This window comes from Pinus tabuliformis, chromosome 8 (assembly GCF_031772625.1).
Source record: "Pinus tabuliformis cultivar Carrire ecotype Pingquan chromosome 8, CPIR1, whole genome shotgun sequence".
NCBI classification, from domain to species: domain Eukaryota; kingdom Viridiplantae; phylum Streptophyta; class Pinopsida; order Pinales; family Pinaceae; genus Pinus; species Pinus tabuliformis.
The window spans coordinates 656113790-656133411 of NC_142294.1; the positions used below are offsets into that span (position 1 = coordinate 656113790).

At 35.4% G+C, this 19622-nt stretch overlaps 1 protein-coding gene across 5 annotated transcripts; it reads left to right on the forward strand.

Annotated features, from left to right (window-relative positions):
* The first annotated feature begins 8625 nt into the window (after positions 1-8625).
* LOC149237295 (uncharacterized) lies at positions 8626-18240 on the forward strand. Of its 5 annotated transcripts, XR_016246292.1 has the most exons (10): positions 8626-8781; positions 8951-9189; positions 10377-10460; positions 10897-11081; positions 11217-11355; positions 11454-11513; positions 14638-14803; positions 15200-17380; positions 17483-17569; positions 17663-17720. XR_016246292.1 is itself a non-coding variant. In XM_089372616.1 (9 exons), exons 2-9 carry the CDS (start codon positions 8953-8955, stop codon positions 18123-18125), a joined length of 1083 nt encoding a protein of 360 aa, XP_089228742.1. In that variant the 5' UTR covers positions 8626-8781; positions 8951-8952; the 3' UTR covers positions 18126-18240. The 5 variants fall into 5 exon arrangements, 2 of the variants coding, with proteins under 2 accessions (XP_089228742.1, XP_089228743.1); XR_016246291.1 differs by having other exon boundaries at positions 15200-17569; XR_016246293.1 differs by having other exon boundaries at positions 8951-9151; positions 15200-17569.
* The last annotated feature ends 1382 nt before the right edge of the window (positions 18241-19622 follow it).

Genomic DNA, 19622 nt, shown 5'->3' on the forward strand with positions numbered 1-19622 from the left:
TATTAATACCATTATTATTAAATATTTTTAAACTTTGATGATGACTAAGGTTGATCTTATTCAACCATGGTTGACTATAATTGGATATGGTTGAGTTTCATTGACTAAAGATGACTATGAACAAACAAAGTTGACTATTATTGACTATGGTAAATGATGAGCCTCGGTATTGCAACAAGAATGTTGCAACTCCCAAGGTTGCCGACTTTAATTATCAACCCAAGGTTCATACAAACTTAAGAGGTATCGACACTATATGCGCAGCATACAATGTGTCCTCCCTTTGCTGTCGTGAGAGAAAAGAAATGCTACCCATTTGCAGGAATGAAAGACTAAATTTAAAAATGCTTGTAAAGTAACATGAAATCCTATATCTACTTATTAACACACTTTGCTTGCAAAAGAACCCTATTTTAACCCTATTTGTCACATGTGATGTTTTAATTAATCTAAGCATGAAATCTGATCTAGAGATTACTAACTGTTGTGTGCATGTGTAAATATACTAGCATTTGCACCAGATGCTGCAAAGGAAATGTCGTAAGTCGATAGCACGTATGGAAGACGAGCATATATGAAAAAAAATTGTGATATGTTATGTGATCTAACTATAGCCAAATTTGAAAGAAAATAAATCTTAATGTTAAATGCAATATAATCAAACAATCTACTCAAAACAGAGGCATGTGCAACTTCCTTCCCAAGTTCTCAATCCAAGAGCTTATTTTCATTAAAAATTGCATCCCAGACTGGACCGTTGTCTTTTGTTGCCTCATCCAGACTGAACCCTTCACCCTCATATGGTAATGGTTCCAAATATTTTTTTTGTGCGAGAGACTTGGTGGAGTCTGTACACTGAACCCTTCACCCTCATATGGTAATGGTTCCAAAAAAAAATTTGTGTGAGAGACTTGGTGGAGTATGCATACCCCTTGCAATAGGGTAACCCATGCAATTGGCTCCGGCCTTCAACCCCTCTCGTGAGATTTGAACCTAAGACCTTATGGAAACTAAGCCCCACAAATCAACTAGTCTACACCTTATGGGTGAGGTTACGACAATCTACATTACAAAAATTGATAACTTGTATGCCATGAATGCAAGTTTAATTAAATCCCAACAAGATAGTTTTTGAAATTTTAATTAAAATAAAGTAATGTACTACCCTATATACTAAAATAAAGTAATGTACTACCCTATATTTGCTAACATGAAAATTATTTCCATATGGTAAGAACTATATATACCTTTTTATGTCAACAAACATTCTGAACAACTCAAGAGTTCCAAGACTAGTCACGAATTACAAGTCTCTATTCCTCATAAATCTAGTTTGGTATACCAAATCACGAGGGGAAAGATATTCTCTAAATTTAATCTCGAGTCATGATTTTTGAAAATCGCAGTAAAATAAGAAGACAAATTCAGGACAATCTTCAGTGTACCCGCAAGACATTATGAGTGGAATGTCATGCCTTTTGGACTTAAAAATGCCCCAACAAATTCCAAAGGGTAATGGATGATGTTGTCAAACCATACTTTGATTGGTTAATTGTTTATATTGATGACATATTGGTTTTTCCTAACTCCATAGATTAGCATTTCAAACACCTAAGAAAATTCCTAAAAGTGGTTAAAAATGTAGAATTAGTTGTTTCTAAAAAAGAATGGAATTGTTCAAGATCAACATAAAATTCCTTGGCAATACCATTTCAAATGACCAAATAACTTAGCAGAATTATGATGTTGAGTTTGCCAACAAATTCCCTGATAAGCTCAGCGTGACCAAAAGGGAATCTCACTAGTGTATGATTATTGTCATTGAATGGAAAGATTATCTAGAGAAATTGAGGGAGATTCTAGATAATATGAGTTGGCAACAATATCAGGCAAATTGGAAAACCTCTTGGCAACTACATAGTACACAATTCCTTAACACTAATCTCTAACCATCCTCTACACTTATCAGATTAGTACCAGAAAAATAAACACGACCAACATCCATTATGGTCGTTCTTGATATCGTCTACGAAAGATCCTTAAGAAAAGCTTGCCAAGCAAACCACAATGTTACATACATTTTCCATGATGTTAATTTGATCTAGCAACAAATGAGTCAGAGAAAGGGACTAAAACATTAGTACTACAACATCAACTGCCCAAAATCACATATGCTTTGGTGAGAAAGGAATCATGCTTTAAATTTCCAAGTATTGGCTATGATTATAAATAGTACAAACAACCGTTGTGGAATTTCATATGGAAAGAAAATCAGAACAAGACTTATTTCACCTTACTCAAGTTTGGTTCAATTTTTACCTTTCTTTGAGGCCTCCAACCCAAATGGCTCATAGACCCAAAATCAGATATGCTTTGGCGAGAAAGGAATCATGCTTTAAATTTCTAGGTATTGGCTATGATTATAAATAGTACAAACAACTGTTGTAGAATTTCATATGGAAAGAAAATCAGAACAAGACTTATTTCACCTTACTCAAGTTTGGTTCAATTTTTACCTTTCTTTGAGGCCTCCAACCCAAATGGCTCATAGGCGGATATTGATTTCCTTCGCAAGAACTAAGAAGCCCTTTATCATGGATGGCAAAGAAAGTATGTCACGGGCTACCAGACAGAATCAAGTGGAAGTGGAATCAAGTGGAAGTGTAAATGTGTTTGTGATTTTGAACAATAAAATGATATAAAGATAAAGCTACAATTGAACACTTTCACTACAACAAAACCAGCGATTAGCGTCCCTTTTTACTTCTTTTTTTGCATCTAGAGCCCATTTTTGGTGCTATTTGCATCCATTTATCAAATATGGTGCAAAACTTGACGCAAAATTTGCATCAAGTTTTGCACCAAATCTTACACCAAGTTTAGCACCAGGTATTGCAATAGGTTTTGCACCAAATTTTATGCCAAGTTTTGTGTCATCCTTTACACCAGGTTTTGTTCGAGGTTTTGCATCAAGTTTGGCACCTAATTTTGTTTGACATACTTTTGCATCCTCATTTGCATCCACTTTTTGCACCTACACTTGCATCAACTTTTGCATCGACTTTTGCATCCTTTTTTGCATCCATTTTTTCATCCATTTGTGCATCCCTTTTGCGCCAAGTTTTACATCGAGTTTTGTGTCTAGTTTTGCATATAATTTTGCATCTACTTTTGTTGCATCCACTTTTCCATCTTGTTTGGCATCCATATTTACATCCTCTTTTGCATCTATTATTGTACCCACTATTGCATCTAATATTTTTGTCCCACAATTAGCGCCTAGTTTGGCACCTCCTTTTGCACCCACTTTTGATTATAATTTTGCATCCATGTTTGCATCCTCATTTGCGTCTAGGTTTTCATCAACTACTACATCTATTTTTGCATCCCTTTTTGTATCCAATTTTGGACCAGGATTTGCATCGGGTTTTGTGTCTCGTTTTGCATCTACTTTTGCATCGACTTCTATTGCATCCACTTTTGCACACAATTTTGCATCCACTGTTGCACCCATTTTAAATTTCACTTTTTGCATCCCTTTTTACATCTTCATTTGCATCATACTTTGATTCTTTTTTTGCATCTATCATTACATCCACTTTTGTTATGCCACAATTTGCACCATGTTTTGCACTCACTGTTGTATCCACGTTTGCTTCCAATTTTGCATCCATGTTCACATCCTCTTTTGCATCAAATATTGCATCTATTTTTGCATCCACTTTTGTGTCAGGTTTATGCATTGGGTTTTGCATCTCGTTTGGTATCTACTTTTGCATCTACTTACATTGTATCCATTTTTTGCGTCCAATTTTGTTTTGCCTGTTGCATCAATGTTTGCTTCCACTTTTACATCCATTTTTGCATCTTATTTTGCATATTTTTTGTCTATTGTTACATCCACTTTTGTTGCACCATATCTTGCGCCTACCATTGAAAACCACATTTGCTTCCACGTTTGCATCCACTTTTGTTTCATCCATTTTTGCATCTGCTTTTGTGTCCGTTGTTGCATCCACATTTGTTTCACCACAATTTGTGCCAAGTTTTACACCTACCATTGGACCCATGTTTGCTTCCACTTTTGCCTTCATGTTTGCATCCAAGTTTGCATTGACAACTGCATCTACTTTTGCATCCACTTTTGTGTCAAGTTTTTCATGTTGTTGTGCATCTACTTATGTTGTATCCACTTTTCATCCAATTTCACTTCTATTGTTGCCCTCATTTCTATGTTCGCTTTTGCATCCCTTTTCCAACACTCATCATATTTTCTGCATTGATGATATTCCTTATGGCATTGACAATTATGAACAATTGATGACAATGTCAATAATATTGACAATGATGAAAATGAAGATGATGGCGATGACATGAATTGTGATTATGACGATAAAGACGATAGTGGTTACAATGACAATGATGATGATGGCAATGATTATGATGATGACGATGCTAATGACGTTGGCGAATCTTCCCAATTTTAGATGTTGTCATTGTCATAATCATAAGCATTATCTTTGGTGTCATCATCATCATTTTCATCTAGGTCATCATCAAAAACTATAATGGCATGAATGATGATGATGATTACAACAATGTCGATAGAAATTACATTAATGATGATGATGGGGATGATAAAAATGACAATGACGATGATAATGGTGGTGATGATGATCATCATCGATCATCTCTCAAAAATAGAGTTGTTATTTCTCTTACGTATATCAATGTGTCCTAAACAACCCTTTTCTAGCACTGATCACATTTTTTGGGTTGATGATATTTCTTACAACATCTACAATTATGAACAATTGCAAACAATGTCCATAATGATGATGATGATGGCATGAATGGTGATTATGATGATAATGTAATGATGGCAATAACAATGACAAGGATGTGATGATGATGACAATGATTATGATAATGAGAATGACCTTACAATCTTATGGATTCGTGAACAATTACTAGTTTCAATACCATCTTCTGGATACATATTACTATCATACTTTTTAGATTTTCTGTCTCTCTTGAGGTATCTTACTATAATGGTGTTGTCAACACTAGAAAGATATCTTGTTGTAATGGTGGTTCTAATGTTAGCACTAGCAAAGTTTTTGTTAAATTTTGGTTAAAAAAAACCGATTTATGCAATTATTTTGACAATCTATGTAAAAAAGTAAATAACATCCAATTATTTTGACTGTAGTCCCATTGATTATCATGAATTCACCAGTCTGAAGACCATCTTCTACATACATATTATTATTAAACTTTTTGCATTATATCCCTCTTATATCTTGTTGTAATGGCAGTATTAGCACTAGAAAAATATCTTGTTGTAATGGTGATGTTAGTATTAGCACCAAAAAAATCACTAAATTTTGGTAAAAAAAAGTTTATCATTTATTTATTTTTAATTTGGGAAATTTTTGTTTTTAATTCTATTTTTATGCAGTAATATTTTTTTTGGTTGAATTTTGGTAGTAACTAGTTTTTGGTCTAATCATATGTATTAACCATGTTCTTTATACTACAAGTCTAATTGTTGGGACAAAATTGCTCTTTCAAATAAGTTGCAAAAAGCATATAAATGGAAGAATAGCGATGACAACTATTTTCATTGTCCAACTGTTCCGTATATCATGTATGAAAATATTCAACATTTTTATAAACAATGGATTAGAGGTGAGTCTGTAATTGTACATAATGTTTGGATGATACATAAAAACAAAGTTTGTTTCATTGATGTGGTTAGGATCTACTTTGGATACGAAACCCTAGGTTTGGAAGTATGCAAATAATGAATTTGGTTTACCTTTGATAACAAATGAAATTTTATTTCTTTTTCCTCGTAAAACCAAGGAAGATATGGCAATAATTCTCGTTAGAAAACTACTTCTTGTTGAAGGTTTATAATTGGTTGCAAAAGTTCAACAACTGGGTATAGAAGTTTTTAGTTGCTATTAGGGAAACAATGTGATTATAGGTTTTAGCAGACATAGATCATTCTTGGTATTTGATTCACTTTGAGAATATAAGTACACCAAAGTGGATTAGGTTATGAGTGGATTGGCAAAGCAACCCTTATTTGTTCCTTTTAGCTTTTGAGATATCTCAAGTTCAACTAGTGCTAGTAAATGGTTTCAAAGATGTTTGCTAGGGTTTTTCAACAAGGTCACTAGGTCCCAATGTAACATAGATACTTCATATTTGTTGAAAAGTAAAACCCCCACATAGCACTGAATAGATCATTAATGACTACCTAGAGAACTTAGACTAAATTAATCGTGGAAGTAAAAATTACAACCAAATTAATCATGAAAGTAAGAACTACAATTGAAAAAAACACACTTGGTAATATACTAGAATTCATCCTCGCCAAATCCAAAGTTGATGAATAATATGTTAAATCTTTAATGAAACTCATGAAAAATAATAAGCATGTTATCGATATAAGAGTGCATGAACTTGCTTAATGTATATTTGTTAATTGGAGATGATGAATATCTAAATAAAGTTGATGAATAATATGTTAAATATTTGATGAAACTCATGAAAGATAATAAGCATGTTTATCCATATAGGAGTGCACAAACTTTCTTAATGTGTAGTTTACGAGAAATTTTTCCAGCGTAAATCACAAGATATATCATTTGTTTAGGCGTTTCGAATCAACGAGTGTGGTTCATCGTCAGGACAAGTTGAAGAATCAGATCCAACTTTGCATGTTAAATAGTTTGAGCAGAGGGGATATTTGCACCTTAGCCTTAACAACCCTTGCCCAAGATGAATCTATTTAATGGACTAGCTTGGATATGTTAGGTCTTGGATTTCCAGAGTACCCAATCAATGCTTAACTCCCTAGTCCTAGCCAAAATTCACTCCTATTGAAGAGACAACTTGAACAATCTTGCTAATAAGATTAACAAGTTCGTTCCTTTTGATTGATTTACAACAAACCTTAATGCCTCTCTTTTCTTATCCTCCTCTTCCATTCTCCAACAAAAACTTATTAATCTTATATCATAAACACTTTATATAGGTAAGCATTGTAATCATTTTCCTCAACTCACACGGTACCTTTACACCTCAACCCATATAAGTGGACCTAAGTCCATTGCACAACCCATCACACTCTAAGATGGTTCTAATTGTCTCCTCAAAACTGGGACATAACACACCTTAAATGCCAAATGGTTAAGTCATCCCAAATTTGTGGGATTTTTTCCTTCATGGAACACATTCTAGCTAGCGCTGATCAAACGCAATGCACTAACACCACTAACACACACTAAAAGTCCTAGATACCCTTACGCTGTGGCACGCACCCAAGCACTTCGACTGCACCTCCATAAAATGCACCTTCAACTTTGGATGTCCCAAAATAGTAATATCCTAACCCAATATGGCCTACTTGTTAGATTTGTGTAGTTCCCTCCTTATCAGATCCTTGCACCTCCTTGCACTCCATGGTAAATCTACTCTAATGGTCACCTTCCAAGTTCCAACACTTCCTTTCACATCATGACATAACCACCGATATACATTACCACAAGCTTCAACTTCTTTAGTGGGTTGCACATCTATTTCACATTTCTTCTCCATCTTACAAAGTGGTAGTGCCAAGGAGAGAGTATCAAGTTGAATCAAGGATTGCTCACTTAGTACCACTACTAAGTTGCCTTCGTGCAACTTGTCAAATCCCTTAATTTTGTTTCACAACTTCTCATAGGGCTTAACTTGCTTGTATACACTTCTAAGTGAGACTACAATCCCCCAACCTCTCCTCTGCAACCCTTGTTAGAGTCTTCTTAGACGTGCAATCATGCCTCAAGCTGAATATAACACTAGCATCCCAAATGTGCATGCTCATTCCATCTTTTAATGCTTCGCTGAAACCACATTATGGCACTGCTTAAAATGAAATGTTTACATCTTAAGACAATGTACCTACTTTGCTTATGACAATCTAAACTATGCAAGTGGCCAAGAGAGGACTATATTTTCCCAGGATGAAAATATAGGGTCTTACAACCCCATTCACACAATAATTTTAATATATTTCACCCGAAAAAAGATACATACCCTACTCCTTTCAAATTTATCATATAATTTTAAGAAATTAACACTTGTTATTAACTATTAAATAGACTTACTATATATTCTCCTTTGTTTGCACCCACTTTATATGTAAAAACATATAAATATTTTCAATACAACCAAATTAAAATCATATTTTTCCATTTAAAAATTATTAAATTAAAATTAATAAAAATTACACCTAATAAACTTAAACAACAACCATAAAATTATATTATTATTATTATAAATATTTTCTAACCTAACCGATAACCAAAAACATTATATAATTACTTCTTTAGTGATGTGAAAATAAAAAAAAAATATTTATTGTTTTAATAACACCTAATAAACTTAAACAACAACCATAAAATTATATTATTATAAATATTTTCCAACCTAACCAACAACCAAAAACATTATATAGCTACTTAACTAGTGATGTGAAAATAAAAAAATGTATTTACTGTTTTTCACTATGAAATTAACATTTTTGAAAAAGGTAAAGCTTTACTTTTCTTTACAAAACCCCTCCCAACCCAAACTTCGTTTACCTTCTAGAACAAGAAGGAGGATCTGTTCGCTTTTCGCAGGGCGGGAGCGAAAACGAGATTGCAGAGATTTGCGAATTAGGGTTCACCAGTAGCAGACACTCGAACCCCACGATCGGTTCTTCAGTCCATTGACGGCGCCAAGGTATGTTCCATTTTTAACTTCAATGGATTTCCACCCGCACATTCAGTCTTCCACACAGAGAGGAGTACACGCATTTCAGGTTTCTGGTTCAAAATCTAGTGTGTTTTTAGCAGCCACTCTTGTATGTTTAGGTTTTAATCTCTGTGCTGCAATCTGTTACTGTTTGCAGGGATGGCGCTGGCATTTGATGAGTACGGGAGGCCATTTATCATAATAAAGGAGCAGGAGCAGAAGACCCGAATCAGAGGCTTAGATGCTCAGAAGGCCAACATTGCGGCCGCCAGGTCCGTTGGGAGAATCCTCCGCACCTCACTCGGCCCCAAGGGAATGGACAAGATGCTCCAGAGCCCCGACGGCGATGTCACCATCAGTAAGCTTCTCTTCCATTTATTGAATCTCTATTTCTGGGTCGGTAAAACCCCTTAAAAATCTAAAAATCTGAAACTAAGTAGAATTTATTTTAAAAAACTTATGATTCGTAAGTAGCAGTTACTTTAAAAAATTTATAGGTTTTCCGAAAGGAGTGAAATAAGCAAATACTCTGCGATCTGCTTACTCTTCCTCACAAACTGTGAGGCCCGCCGAGCTAGATGCTCTACATACGACGCTGACTGCCTACGAAAGCTCCCGAATGGGTGAATGCGTTGAGATGTCACTAACATTGAGAGATAGACACTTTCCAGGGATCTACTTGGCGTAGAGGTACTTTTGGCGGGCTTTTCACTAACCAAGAAACTTCGTTTACAAATTATTTTGCTCAAAATAACACCAATTGCTCGACAGCAGAAGGTTCATAAAGAAATGGAAATTCCAGGAGGCTGAGTTTTCAGAGGGACAAAACTTCCATGGGGCTGAGATCCCCAGGTTCCATTTTGTTGTGTAATTTCTGTATTTCTCTGAGTGCCGTTTTCCTTGAGCGAGCCCTTATTTTTCCTGAGCATTTTAATGAAGGATAAATTGGAGGGCCGAAAAACAAGTTCTTTGGTGTTTGTGGTTGGTTTTCATTCATGTTTCTGTTGCAAATGTTTTTATAAGTTAAAAATTAAAATACCATTATTTTCTTTTCAGCAGTTATTCAGAAAATAATTTACTGGGGTGAATATATTTTTTTGGGAATAATTAAATTGCTAGGAATTTTATTGAGATATGGTATTAGAAATTTAAAACAAGGAATCGTCAATTAAATTGGGATTTTCCTGAACAGGGTTGAGTGAACAGTCCCTGGAATCTAAGTATGAAAAGAGCAAGGTTCAAAATATAATGCAGGTTTTAAAGAGTGATAATAGCAACTCAATAGCAAGGGCAGTAAATACTACATATTTTTAAAGAGTCTGTAAAAATTGGGGGTTTTATGGGAAATGATTGACATCTATGAAGCAGTGAGTTTTCAGTTGATGATTGCCTATAGAGAAAGACAGCCTCTCTCTTAATGCAGCTTCCAGGCTTTTGAACTCACATTGGTTTTTATGGCAGTATGGATTTTTTCCGTGCATTTTCCTTTCTCCAATTCAATGTTCTGTTTTCTTATGTTAAAATTGCATTGTGTTTGTGATTGAGGTGGTTATTGATCTGGAGGGGTCTTTCTTTTGATGCAGTGGTTTGGTGATGCTGAAAAGCTGACAAAGGCCCTTTTCTCATTTGCAAGCAGGCTAGCTCCAGTTATCATATTCATTGATGAGGTGAGCTTAGTTGCTTGTATTCTGTTTTCTGCACTCGCAGATGTCTTAGGCTTGCTATGTTTAGTTAGCCTACCTCTAGTCATCTTTTAAATTATGCAGCATTTAAAGTGAGTTGCAACATATTTACATTTATTTTATGGTATATTTCGATATAGTTGTCTCAGGCTTGCTATGTTTAGTTATCCTATCTCTAGTTATCGTTTTAAATTATGAAGCATTTAGAGTTGCACTTTTTTTAGATTTACCTTATGGTATATGTTGCAAAAAGGGCTTCTTTAATATAATTTTATGTGTTTATCTGGGATTGCTGTTCATCAGAGATTTCTAGGTCTTCTCCATATAATTCTTTATTTGATGCACTGCATTTGGTGCTTAAATTACTTAGTGGTCATTGATTTCTATGGGTTATTGCAGTTACATTCTATCTATTTTGTAGGTAGACAGCATTCTTGGGGCTCGTGGTGGTGCTTCTGAACATGAAGCAACAAGAAGAATGCGAAATGAATTTATGGCAGCTTGGGATGGCCTCCGGTCTAAAGAAAGTCAAAGAATACTTGTGCTGGGTGCTACCAACAGACCATTCGATCTTGATGATGCAGTTATCCGTCGCTTACCTAGAAGGTCTGTTGGACAGAGAACGCTAGGAGTATGATTGCTTGTTTTCTGATTCACTATTTGTGGAATATCTATTATTAGATGAAGGAATTTGTCAGACCTTTATTTGTAAGTCATCATAAATTGCTGTTTTTCTTTTAGGATATATGTAGATTTACCAGATGCTGAGAACCGAGCAAAAATTCTGCGGGTTATTCTTGCTCAGGAGAAAGTGGTGGATGGTTTCAATTTCAATGAATTAGCTTGTGCAACGGAAGGTTATTCTGGGAGTGACTTGAAAGTATGCATGCAATAGTTTCTGTTTTCAATTTGCAAAATTTTCACTGTCTATTTCTTCCACATAGTTTATTCATCTTACAGAAAATTTTAATCTTGTAGAACCTATGCATCGCAGCAGCCTACAGGCCAATTCAAGAACTTCTTGAAGAAGAGAAAAAGGTAAGACTCTATATTCTCATCCACAAATTTAATCCTTCTTAACTGTTGTATTCTCTTCCACTGACTTTGTTTGGTCAGTAGAGAACATTAAATTTTTTTCTTTCCTTTCATTTCTAATCTTATGCGAGTGAAGATTTCTATCCAGCATTTCTGATGTTGGTTACAAGGAAACTGTTCTGTTACATGGTGGAAGCACTGCTGGTGGGAATCAATAGTCTGCATGATTTTGGAAGTGAGATTGAGAAATACTGCATTTCTCCCAATGCCTGCCTATATTTTATTTCAATTGAATTCAAAGTGTCAAGTAGTGGTTACAAATAGCTCAGGTTCTGTGAATTACATATGCAATGAGCATGGTAACTTTGTATCAGCTAACACAAGTGCTGCACAGCATTATATTCAATGATGGATACCCTAGTGCTTGGAATTAATAGCCTGCATGATTTAGGAATTTGGATTGAGAAAGCATATTTTCTCTAGTGGCTGCCTATATTAACTGTTTCGTTTCAAATTAGTGTTGAAGTGGTTCGTAGAAATAGCTTGGGTTGTGTAAATTATATATGAAATAAGCAGGCTAACTGGAATTAACTCCTACATTTGCCACACCTGTACCTGATATGTTTTGGGTGCATGGGTCTGCTGATTTGCATCTAAAATGCCTCTGATTGGAGGTGTTACTTCACAAACTAGCACCCTTAGATTAAATTAAAAAAAATGATACTAGCCTATTGGCAACTAAGAGGGATGCCAATGTCACCTCACCAACCCTCTTAACCTTAGGGTGACTCTTCTCCAACTCAATGGGGGCTTCCCTAAGATAGGATTGCTAAACCCTAGGAAATAACAACTCAATGTTAAAATAAAGTGTGGCTTTAACAAACAAGTGTTTGATTAACTTCAGAAAATAAGATGGGTGAGTAGACTGAGATTTTCTTTCCCTATACACAAAAAGTCATTATACATATCTTGGGCCAATTAGACAAATCTTTGAGGGAAAACTCAAGTGCCAAAACTATCTAAATGATGAAAATTTAAGCTCAAGCTAGTGATTTTTTTTTGTTTTTTTGATTTTTTATTTTCAAATAATAATATACTAGGAAATTTGAAAAAGTTTCGAGTTTTGGAATTTTGATGAGGTGAGGAAAAGACTTTCCTTGTGCCCTTCTAATTAACTCTTTCAGTTCAAGATTGTGGTTACAACCCTCCCTAAATCAGCCATTTTTATTTGCACAAGTAGTGAGTTTGAAGTGCTTGCGTAAGTCGTCCCCAATCTTGTCTAAAACTTTCACCAGCGCCCAAATTCAACTAAGAGCAATTCCCTTTGTGGAATACCTCCAGCCAATGGATCAACTATGAAGCTAGGAGAGATATAATCCTTTATGGAGGTACCCCCGATAACTGTTTGTCCAAAAATCAGATATTGATAACTGTAGTTCAACAAGAAGTAGGTGAGACCGTTAATTCTTGTGGCATTTCATTCTGTTGAAAACTAGATGTTCTATATGGTCAAGCGAGATTCTTATTCCCGGTCAAAAGATCTGAATTCTGGGATGAATGGGGAACTGGTATTAACGTCCTCCTTTTATATCTAATTTGGCCAGTAGGTGGAGCACTGGTGTGCTGGCTGATTGCTCCTGGAGCAGTAGGGCCCCTCACTTTCTTTTGTTCTGCTTTCCCAGGTGATTGGAAGATCTGGCCATAGCTATAGGAATAAGCTGGGGGCGCTCTTGCCAGCCATTGTGGATTCGGTAATTGCTTGCCATTGTGAAAAGGTTGGAAGAGCTCAAATAAGAATAGGGGTCGCCTAATAATAGTAAGTAGGGCGACGCACTAATCTGAACCTATGGATGGAATCAGCCCAATCTATCTATCGTGTTGGCCCCGATTGGAATCCTGTAGGAAAAAACTGGCTTAGTCAATCAATGCTTGAGCAGAAACATCCCTCATCTCGCCGCCCATCCGATATAGCTAGGCATCCGATCTAGGTCAGACCTCATCAAGGTGTCGAGCATCCATAAGGTAATCCAATCAATAAGCGAGAACGAGCGCATGAATGAACCCTTTATAAGTCAGGGGCCTGCCTGTCACTTCAAACATAGAATTGAGATTGATGTGCCTGGATGGATGATTTGGACTAGCTAGATGCCGGCCCACCTCCCCGCTGGCACTACTCCCGATATAGGGATTCGATCCAGCCAAAGCAGGTGCAGGGAAGAATCCAACCGGGCGATTAGTATTTGTGTTATGAGCTTTCTCGGTGGAAACATGTACACTGGTCTATGTGCCTCACTGATTAGTAATGTTATACCATCCTGTAATAAAGAGACTATAGATATGAAACCTACTCACTATCCATGGTACTTGTTGGCTCTCTCCCTCTTTCACACTGATCTAGCCTCTAAGATCTTTATAGATCTTTATATGAAACCAATTCTCAGACAGAGAAGAATGGATATCATGAAGAAAACCTAAATTTTATGGCTATAGAGGATGCAATTCCCAGAGGCCAGGCCAACAAGCCCTTCTGGGCTCATGGGGTTGACTTATTGGGATATTCTTTGGGGTCCAGGAGGCATGCCAATTTGCCATTTGAAGATCCTAATTCTCCTCGCCATTCGCAAATCGTTCGTCTGTGCTTATGCTCAGAGAGGACAGCTCAGCTTGAGAATGTAAGTTGATAATATGTACTGATAGATTTATAGATAGTTTTGTAGCATTGCTGCAAGTCAATATCCAATACTGTGTACTGTTTGATTTAGTAGTGTCAGAGAAGTCATATGGGGAGGATAGGAATTATGTTATGCGGATATGAAGTCCATAAGGTTTATTTCCTAGTATCTAGGTCAATGAAGAGGATAGGAATTGTTCTGTAACTATGGATAGGAAGTCCATAAGGTCTATAGCCTAGTGATAGCTAGGCCATAAAGTCTATTATCTTCCATGTTAATAGAGTTTATTGTCCACAAAGAATTTATAGTCCATGAGGTCTTACATTTGTGCATTGTTAATGCCAGTAAATGCACACTAGGTTTTGTTCTCTACGTTATATCATTATAAATTAATGAACTATAAGTTCTATGATTTCATGAGTATCAATTTTGATGTTGATGGATTGCCATCACAGGTTTGCAAGACAGAAAGAACAACAATGTGTGGAGCTTTAACAGCAGCTGGGCTTGAAGCCACTTCCATTCTCAAGGAGCTTGGCAATCGCTGGGAGCATTACTCTGTCATAACTCTGGTTGACTGCAGAAGCCTCGTTGGAAGCAGCCTATCTGATCATAGTGTTGGTAAGGTTTTGCCAATTCCATATTTGCACATTGCTTTATTTTATTTTGAATTACCACTGCTGCTTCAAAGTTTTGTCTAGTTTTCACAGTATGTTTTTGTATTTATTTACAGTTATCGGTTTCTGTAGGTTTAATTTATTTATGACATGATTTCTTGCACTCTATGAATTGGGTTTTTCTAGTGTGAGCAGTCATGTTGTTCATGGTATATATGTTGTACAGATACACTTGTATTCAGTAAGAAAGCAATTGTGTGTGGTTCTATCAGCTACAAACAATATTAGTATATCTCAATTTGTATACCCTTTATTTTTTTATTAATTTTCTTCTGATCAGTTGTGTGAATATTTGTATTGCTTCCCTTGACCCTTATTTTGGTTTCTTGTGGGCACGAAGGTTTCTACCATTCTGCTATTATGAATACCCATATCAATGAAACAGGGGACTTTTGGGAGCTGCCCAGACAATGCTCAAATGCACTTGATACATCTATGAGGAATCGAAAACATTTCACAGACATGAGTGATGTCAACTTCCTTATGTGCCAAGCAATTCAACATCCTTATTTAACTCCATCATCTTCACTTCGCACTTCACTTATTGTTGTATTTGAAGGTCCCATGGTGGACGAAATGGATGAATTGAAAAGGGCAATAGGTTTAGAGGATTATATGGGATGCTCTTCTGTTCATGGAGTAGGACCTTCTCTTGCAGTTTTTGATACAGTCAGAAATGGAGCTTTGGATTGTGCATGTGTATATCCCGCATCTTTGCATTCCAGAAAATAAATGAAAACTTTAATTAACTGTATGAAGAGTATCCTCATTGGTGCTGCTAAGCTCCGAGAGAAAGTGTCAGGTGCAGACCTTGACAGAAACCTGACTGTGCAAATGGGATAAAGGATATCATCTAGGAAAATCTTATGTAGCCATTGTTTTCGTTCATGCAAAGCAGTGTTTTTTTGTAGCACCGACTTTTATCATTAAATACTACCATATGATAAACAACGATATTATCTATCAATTTGCAAGTATTGTTTATATTTTTCCCTCATATCTTTTTAGAGTGAGAATCCCAATTTCAATTTATTGAAAATAAAAATACACAAGTGTGGCCAAGCTCGGAATCCTATTGAGACAATAAGATGCAAGAGAATACACTGAGTCCTTATGTCCTTGGAGCACCTACTACATGAGAAAATAAAAAAAAAATCACCTAGTTAATTCAAGGAAAATGATATAGCCTAAATCCAAAGAAATGCAGAGGTTCCATCTTTCCATAGGCGCATAATAATATTGTATGCATAAGAGATAACATATACATAACACAAATTTTCTCTGCTTTCTTTTATTTGTTGTCACCCAGATGGCCCTGGTTAGTTTTGTAGTCAAAAGTGGTCAAATCTTGTAGTCAATGGCTACAGAATTATTTGATGTTGTTGTCTGACATAAGGTTGTTTGCCTGTGCTGTAGTTGATCTATAAACTGAAGTATAACTAGAGGTGTTCTAGTTTTCAGCGGATATTTTATAGTATCTGAGAATTCATATGTATAGCACAAAGAAGTTCAATGCAATTCTTCACTATTAAGAAATATGTTAATAGATAGTAACCTTGTTTTCCTATTAGTGAACAAACATTTACATTCAGTCGGTATACATATTACAGGATTTCAAAACAAAAGGCTCAGTCTTTATAGAAATTTCACATATGGAAATTTCATTATGGCTTTCTAGTGGGAGTGATTAGCTTGTTGGAGACCAGAACTTCAGATGCTACTGAATACAAAAAACACTCTGATTTTCTTTTTTGCCTGCCTTTCTCGAAACCTCGTTCTGGATAATCCACTCATCGGAGGTATGAAAGTGAAGGACTTGAAATACCAACCTTCATCTCCCAGATGCTGGGAACTTGGGAGAGAATGCTGGATGGTTTCAAGATCTCACTTCTGTGGAATATGGTTTCAATATTTTCATGCTGATCCTGAGACCTCGGGTGAGCAATCTGTCATTAGCAGATCCCAGTCTTTAAGCAGTTAGTCCTGTTTGGACACTAGGAGATCCCTCTTTAGCTCGTTTTACTGCTTTCATGAACCCCACCCATCTACTCGTGAACTTGGACCACCTGTAACTCCTGCTACTGATCATTAGTCAAATCCATGAAGGGAGCATGCCAGGAAAGCATTTTTATTGTTGATGGCATAACTGCTGCAGGTCCAATTAGAGAAAAATTGTTTGATATGGACAGTAACAGAAAACATGAGGGATTCATTGACCTTGCCAAAATTGAGGGAAACAATGGCCAGGAAGCTGGAGAGAACCAAAATTTCGAAGTTGGAGAAAATATACAGAGTGTGGTGAGCAAGTAGGAACCTTCCCAACTGGATACTCCGTTGAGGATCCATGAGGTTACGCCGGGATATAATATATCAACCTGTTTAAGCACCTTATTTGGCCTGGACTCTAGTATTCGATCCAAAAATTCAGAACTTAGAAAAAGTTACAATATATCCCCTTGTTTAAGTATGAATGAATCTCTTCTAGAAGACACAAAGAAAAGTCGGCAATGAGAGCATTCAGGTATTGAATTTTTCATTAAACATTATTTAAAATGTATTAATACTTATAAGTATCTTAAACATGTATTTGTGTGAAAATAAATTGAATTGGTTTATGTTTAAGGACAAGGCATCCAAGGCGAGGTTAACCAAGACAAAAGTCACTCATCGTAGTGGCCAGAAAGGTTTAAAAGCACTGATAACAACCTTTGTAAGTATATTAAACATGTGATATTTTTTTAATAAATTTTGTACTAGAAGAAAGTCATTGTTATCTAATTTCTCCCTATTTACTGATTGATAGGAACTAAAATATGGAAGACCTCCAAATCATTTGGAAAAGGAGGTGCTGCAGGAAAAGAGATGGGTTGAATTTGTTGTTTGGATGGACTCCATGGTATGTAATCTTAGTTGGATTTCCAATATACTTTTAAACCATATTTTCATTTTAATTTTTAGTACTATTAGATATTATATCTTACTTCATTTTATGGTTAACATTGTATAACAAAAACATGCGTTGTGTTATGTAATTAATACTAACATGTAATATTGATTTTTTTTGTCAGAATGCTATAGGTAATGATTGCCAAGACGATGATCCAAATTATGTTCAACATATATCAGGAGATGATGAGGATGAGGATGAGGATGATGGTGGTGAAGGAGGAGATGATGATGATAGTTGCGGTGTTGGTGATGATGTGGATCAGAGTAATGAGGATGGTCAAGATGATCATGAGGATGATCTTGGTGGTGGTAGCTAGGCATGCACATGCATTGTTTTTTATGAAGAAATTATTGTGTAGAATGACATTGTTATGTTTAGATGGGTGTTGTGAATTTACCCTATATCAATGAGACATTTTGATTTTGTAATCATACGATGAGTTTGATTTATGTATGTTGTTAATTTATCGTAGAATAACGATATTCATGAAATATTTTGATTTGTTAATCATATTTGAATTTTACTTGTTTTGATTAAAAATAATACTGATTTTATTAGTATTATGTTGCTATTTTATACATGTTTTGAAAGTTGTTAATGACACATTGTTATTTTTTTGGATGGATGTTGTCAATTTCTCTTAAATTTATTTACAAATGATTTTGAATTGTGATATCTGCTTTAATGATATTTAGAAACTATCATATATTTCACTATGAATCTATAAAGGGGGTCATATATGTAAAGAAAAATATACTCTATATAAGAAGTCAAATGCGGATGTAACCATGGATGCAAAATTGAAAGTAAAATTGGATGTTAAACTAGGAATTAATACAAAATGCAAACAATTGACATACAAAGTGTTTTAAATTAGAAGTGAAAAATTGTGCAATAGTTGACACAAAGAAGGGAACAAAACATGGCATACAAAAGGATATCAAATTGGGCAAAAACAAGGACACATAAATGGGCACCAAATTAGATGCAAAAAAAAGACAACAACTAGATGTAAAATAAGATGCAAAGTTGAGCGTTGAAAAGAAGCAAAAAACGTTACAAATTAATATGCCAAATGATGATGCAAATAATGGTGTAAATTTGGGATGCAAACTTGGGTGCAAAAAAAGAAAAAAAAAGATGTAAGAAAAGACATAAAACAAGATGCAAAATGGGGCTGAAAAAAGGTGAAACCAAGGATGTCATATTGGATGTAAAAAATGATTCCTAATCACATGCAAATTTAGGCTCGAACTCAGACACAAAATTATATGCAAATGTGGACACAAAATGAGGCAAAAAAAGATGCAAATTTGGATGAAAAAGTCGGTGTAAATAATGGTGCAACATTGGACACAAGTAGACACAAAAAAATGGTGCAAAAAGGGGCATAAAATAGCTTAAAATTGGATGCAAAACTTGGTGCAAAAACAAATACAAAAGTAGACGTAAAAAATGGCTCTAAATTGAATGTACCATTAGACACAAAATAAGATGCAAAGGTGGACACAACACATGACTCAACATAAGATGCAAATATAAATGCAAATTTGGATGCTCAAAATGATGTAACATTAGATGCAAGAGATGGTGTTAAAAATGATGCAAAATTGGATGAAACAAATGACGCAAAATATGGTGCAAAATGAGATGAGAAAAATGGAGACAAATCAAACATAAATGTGGATGTAAAAAATGGTCCAAAAAAAGATGCAAAAATGGGCACAAAAATGGATGCAAAATTTGGTGCTAAATCAAATTCAGCACATGGTGCAAAGATAGGCACCAAAGCTGGTGCAAAAATAGAAGCAAA

Bases quoted from the DNA above. Each gene is read 5' to 3' on its own strand.
- LOC149237295 (XM_089372616.1), top strand. From the start codon at position 8,953: ATGGCGCTGGCATTTGATGAGTACGGGAGGCCATTTATCATAATAAAG. The intron at 11,082-11,216 runs GTCTGTTGGACA...TTTTTCTTTTAG, and splicing joins ATCCGTCGCTTACCTAGAAG to GATATATGTAGATTTACCAG. The intron at 17,756-17,927 runs GTATGTAATCTT...TTTTTTTGTCAG, and splicing joins TTGTTTGGATGGACTCCATG to AATGCTATAGGTAATGATTG.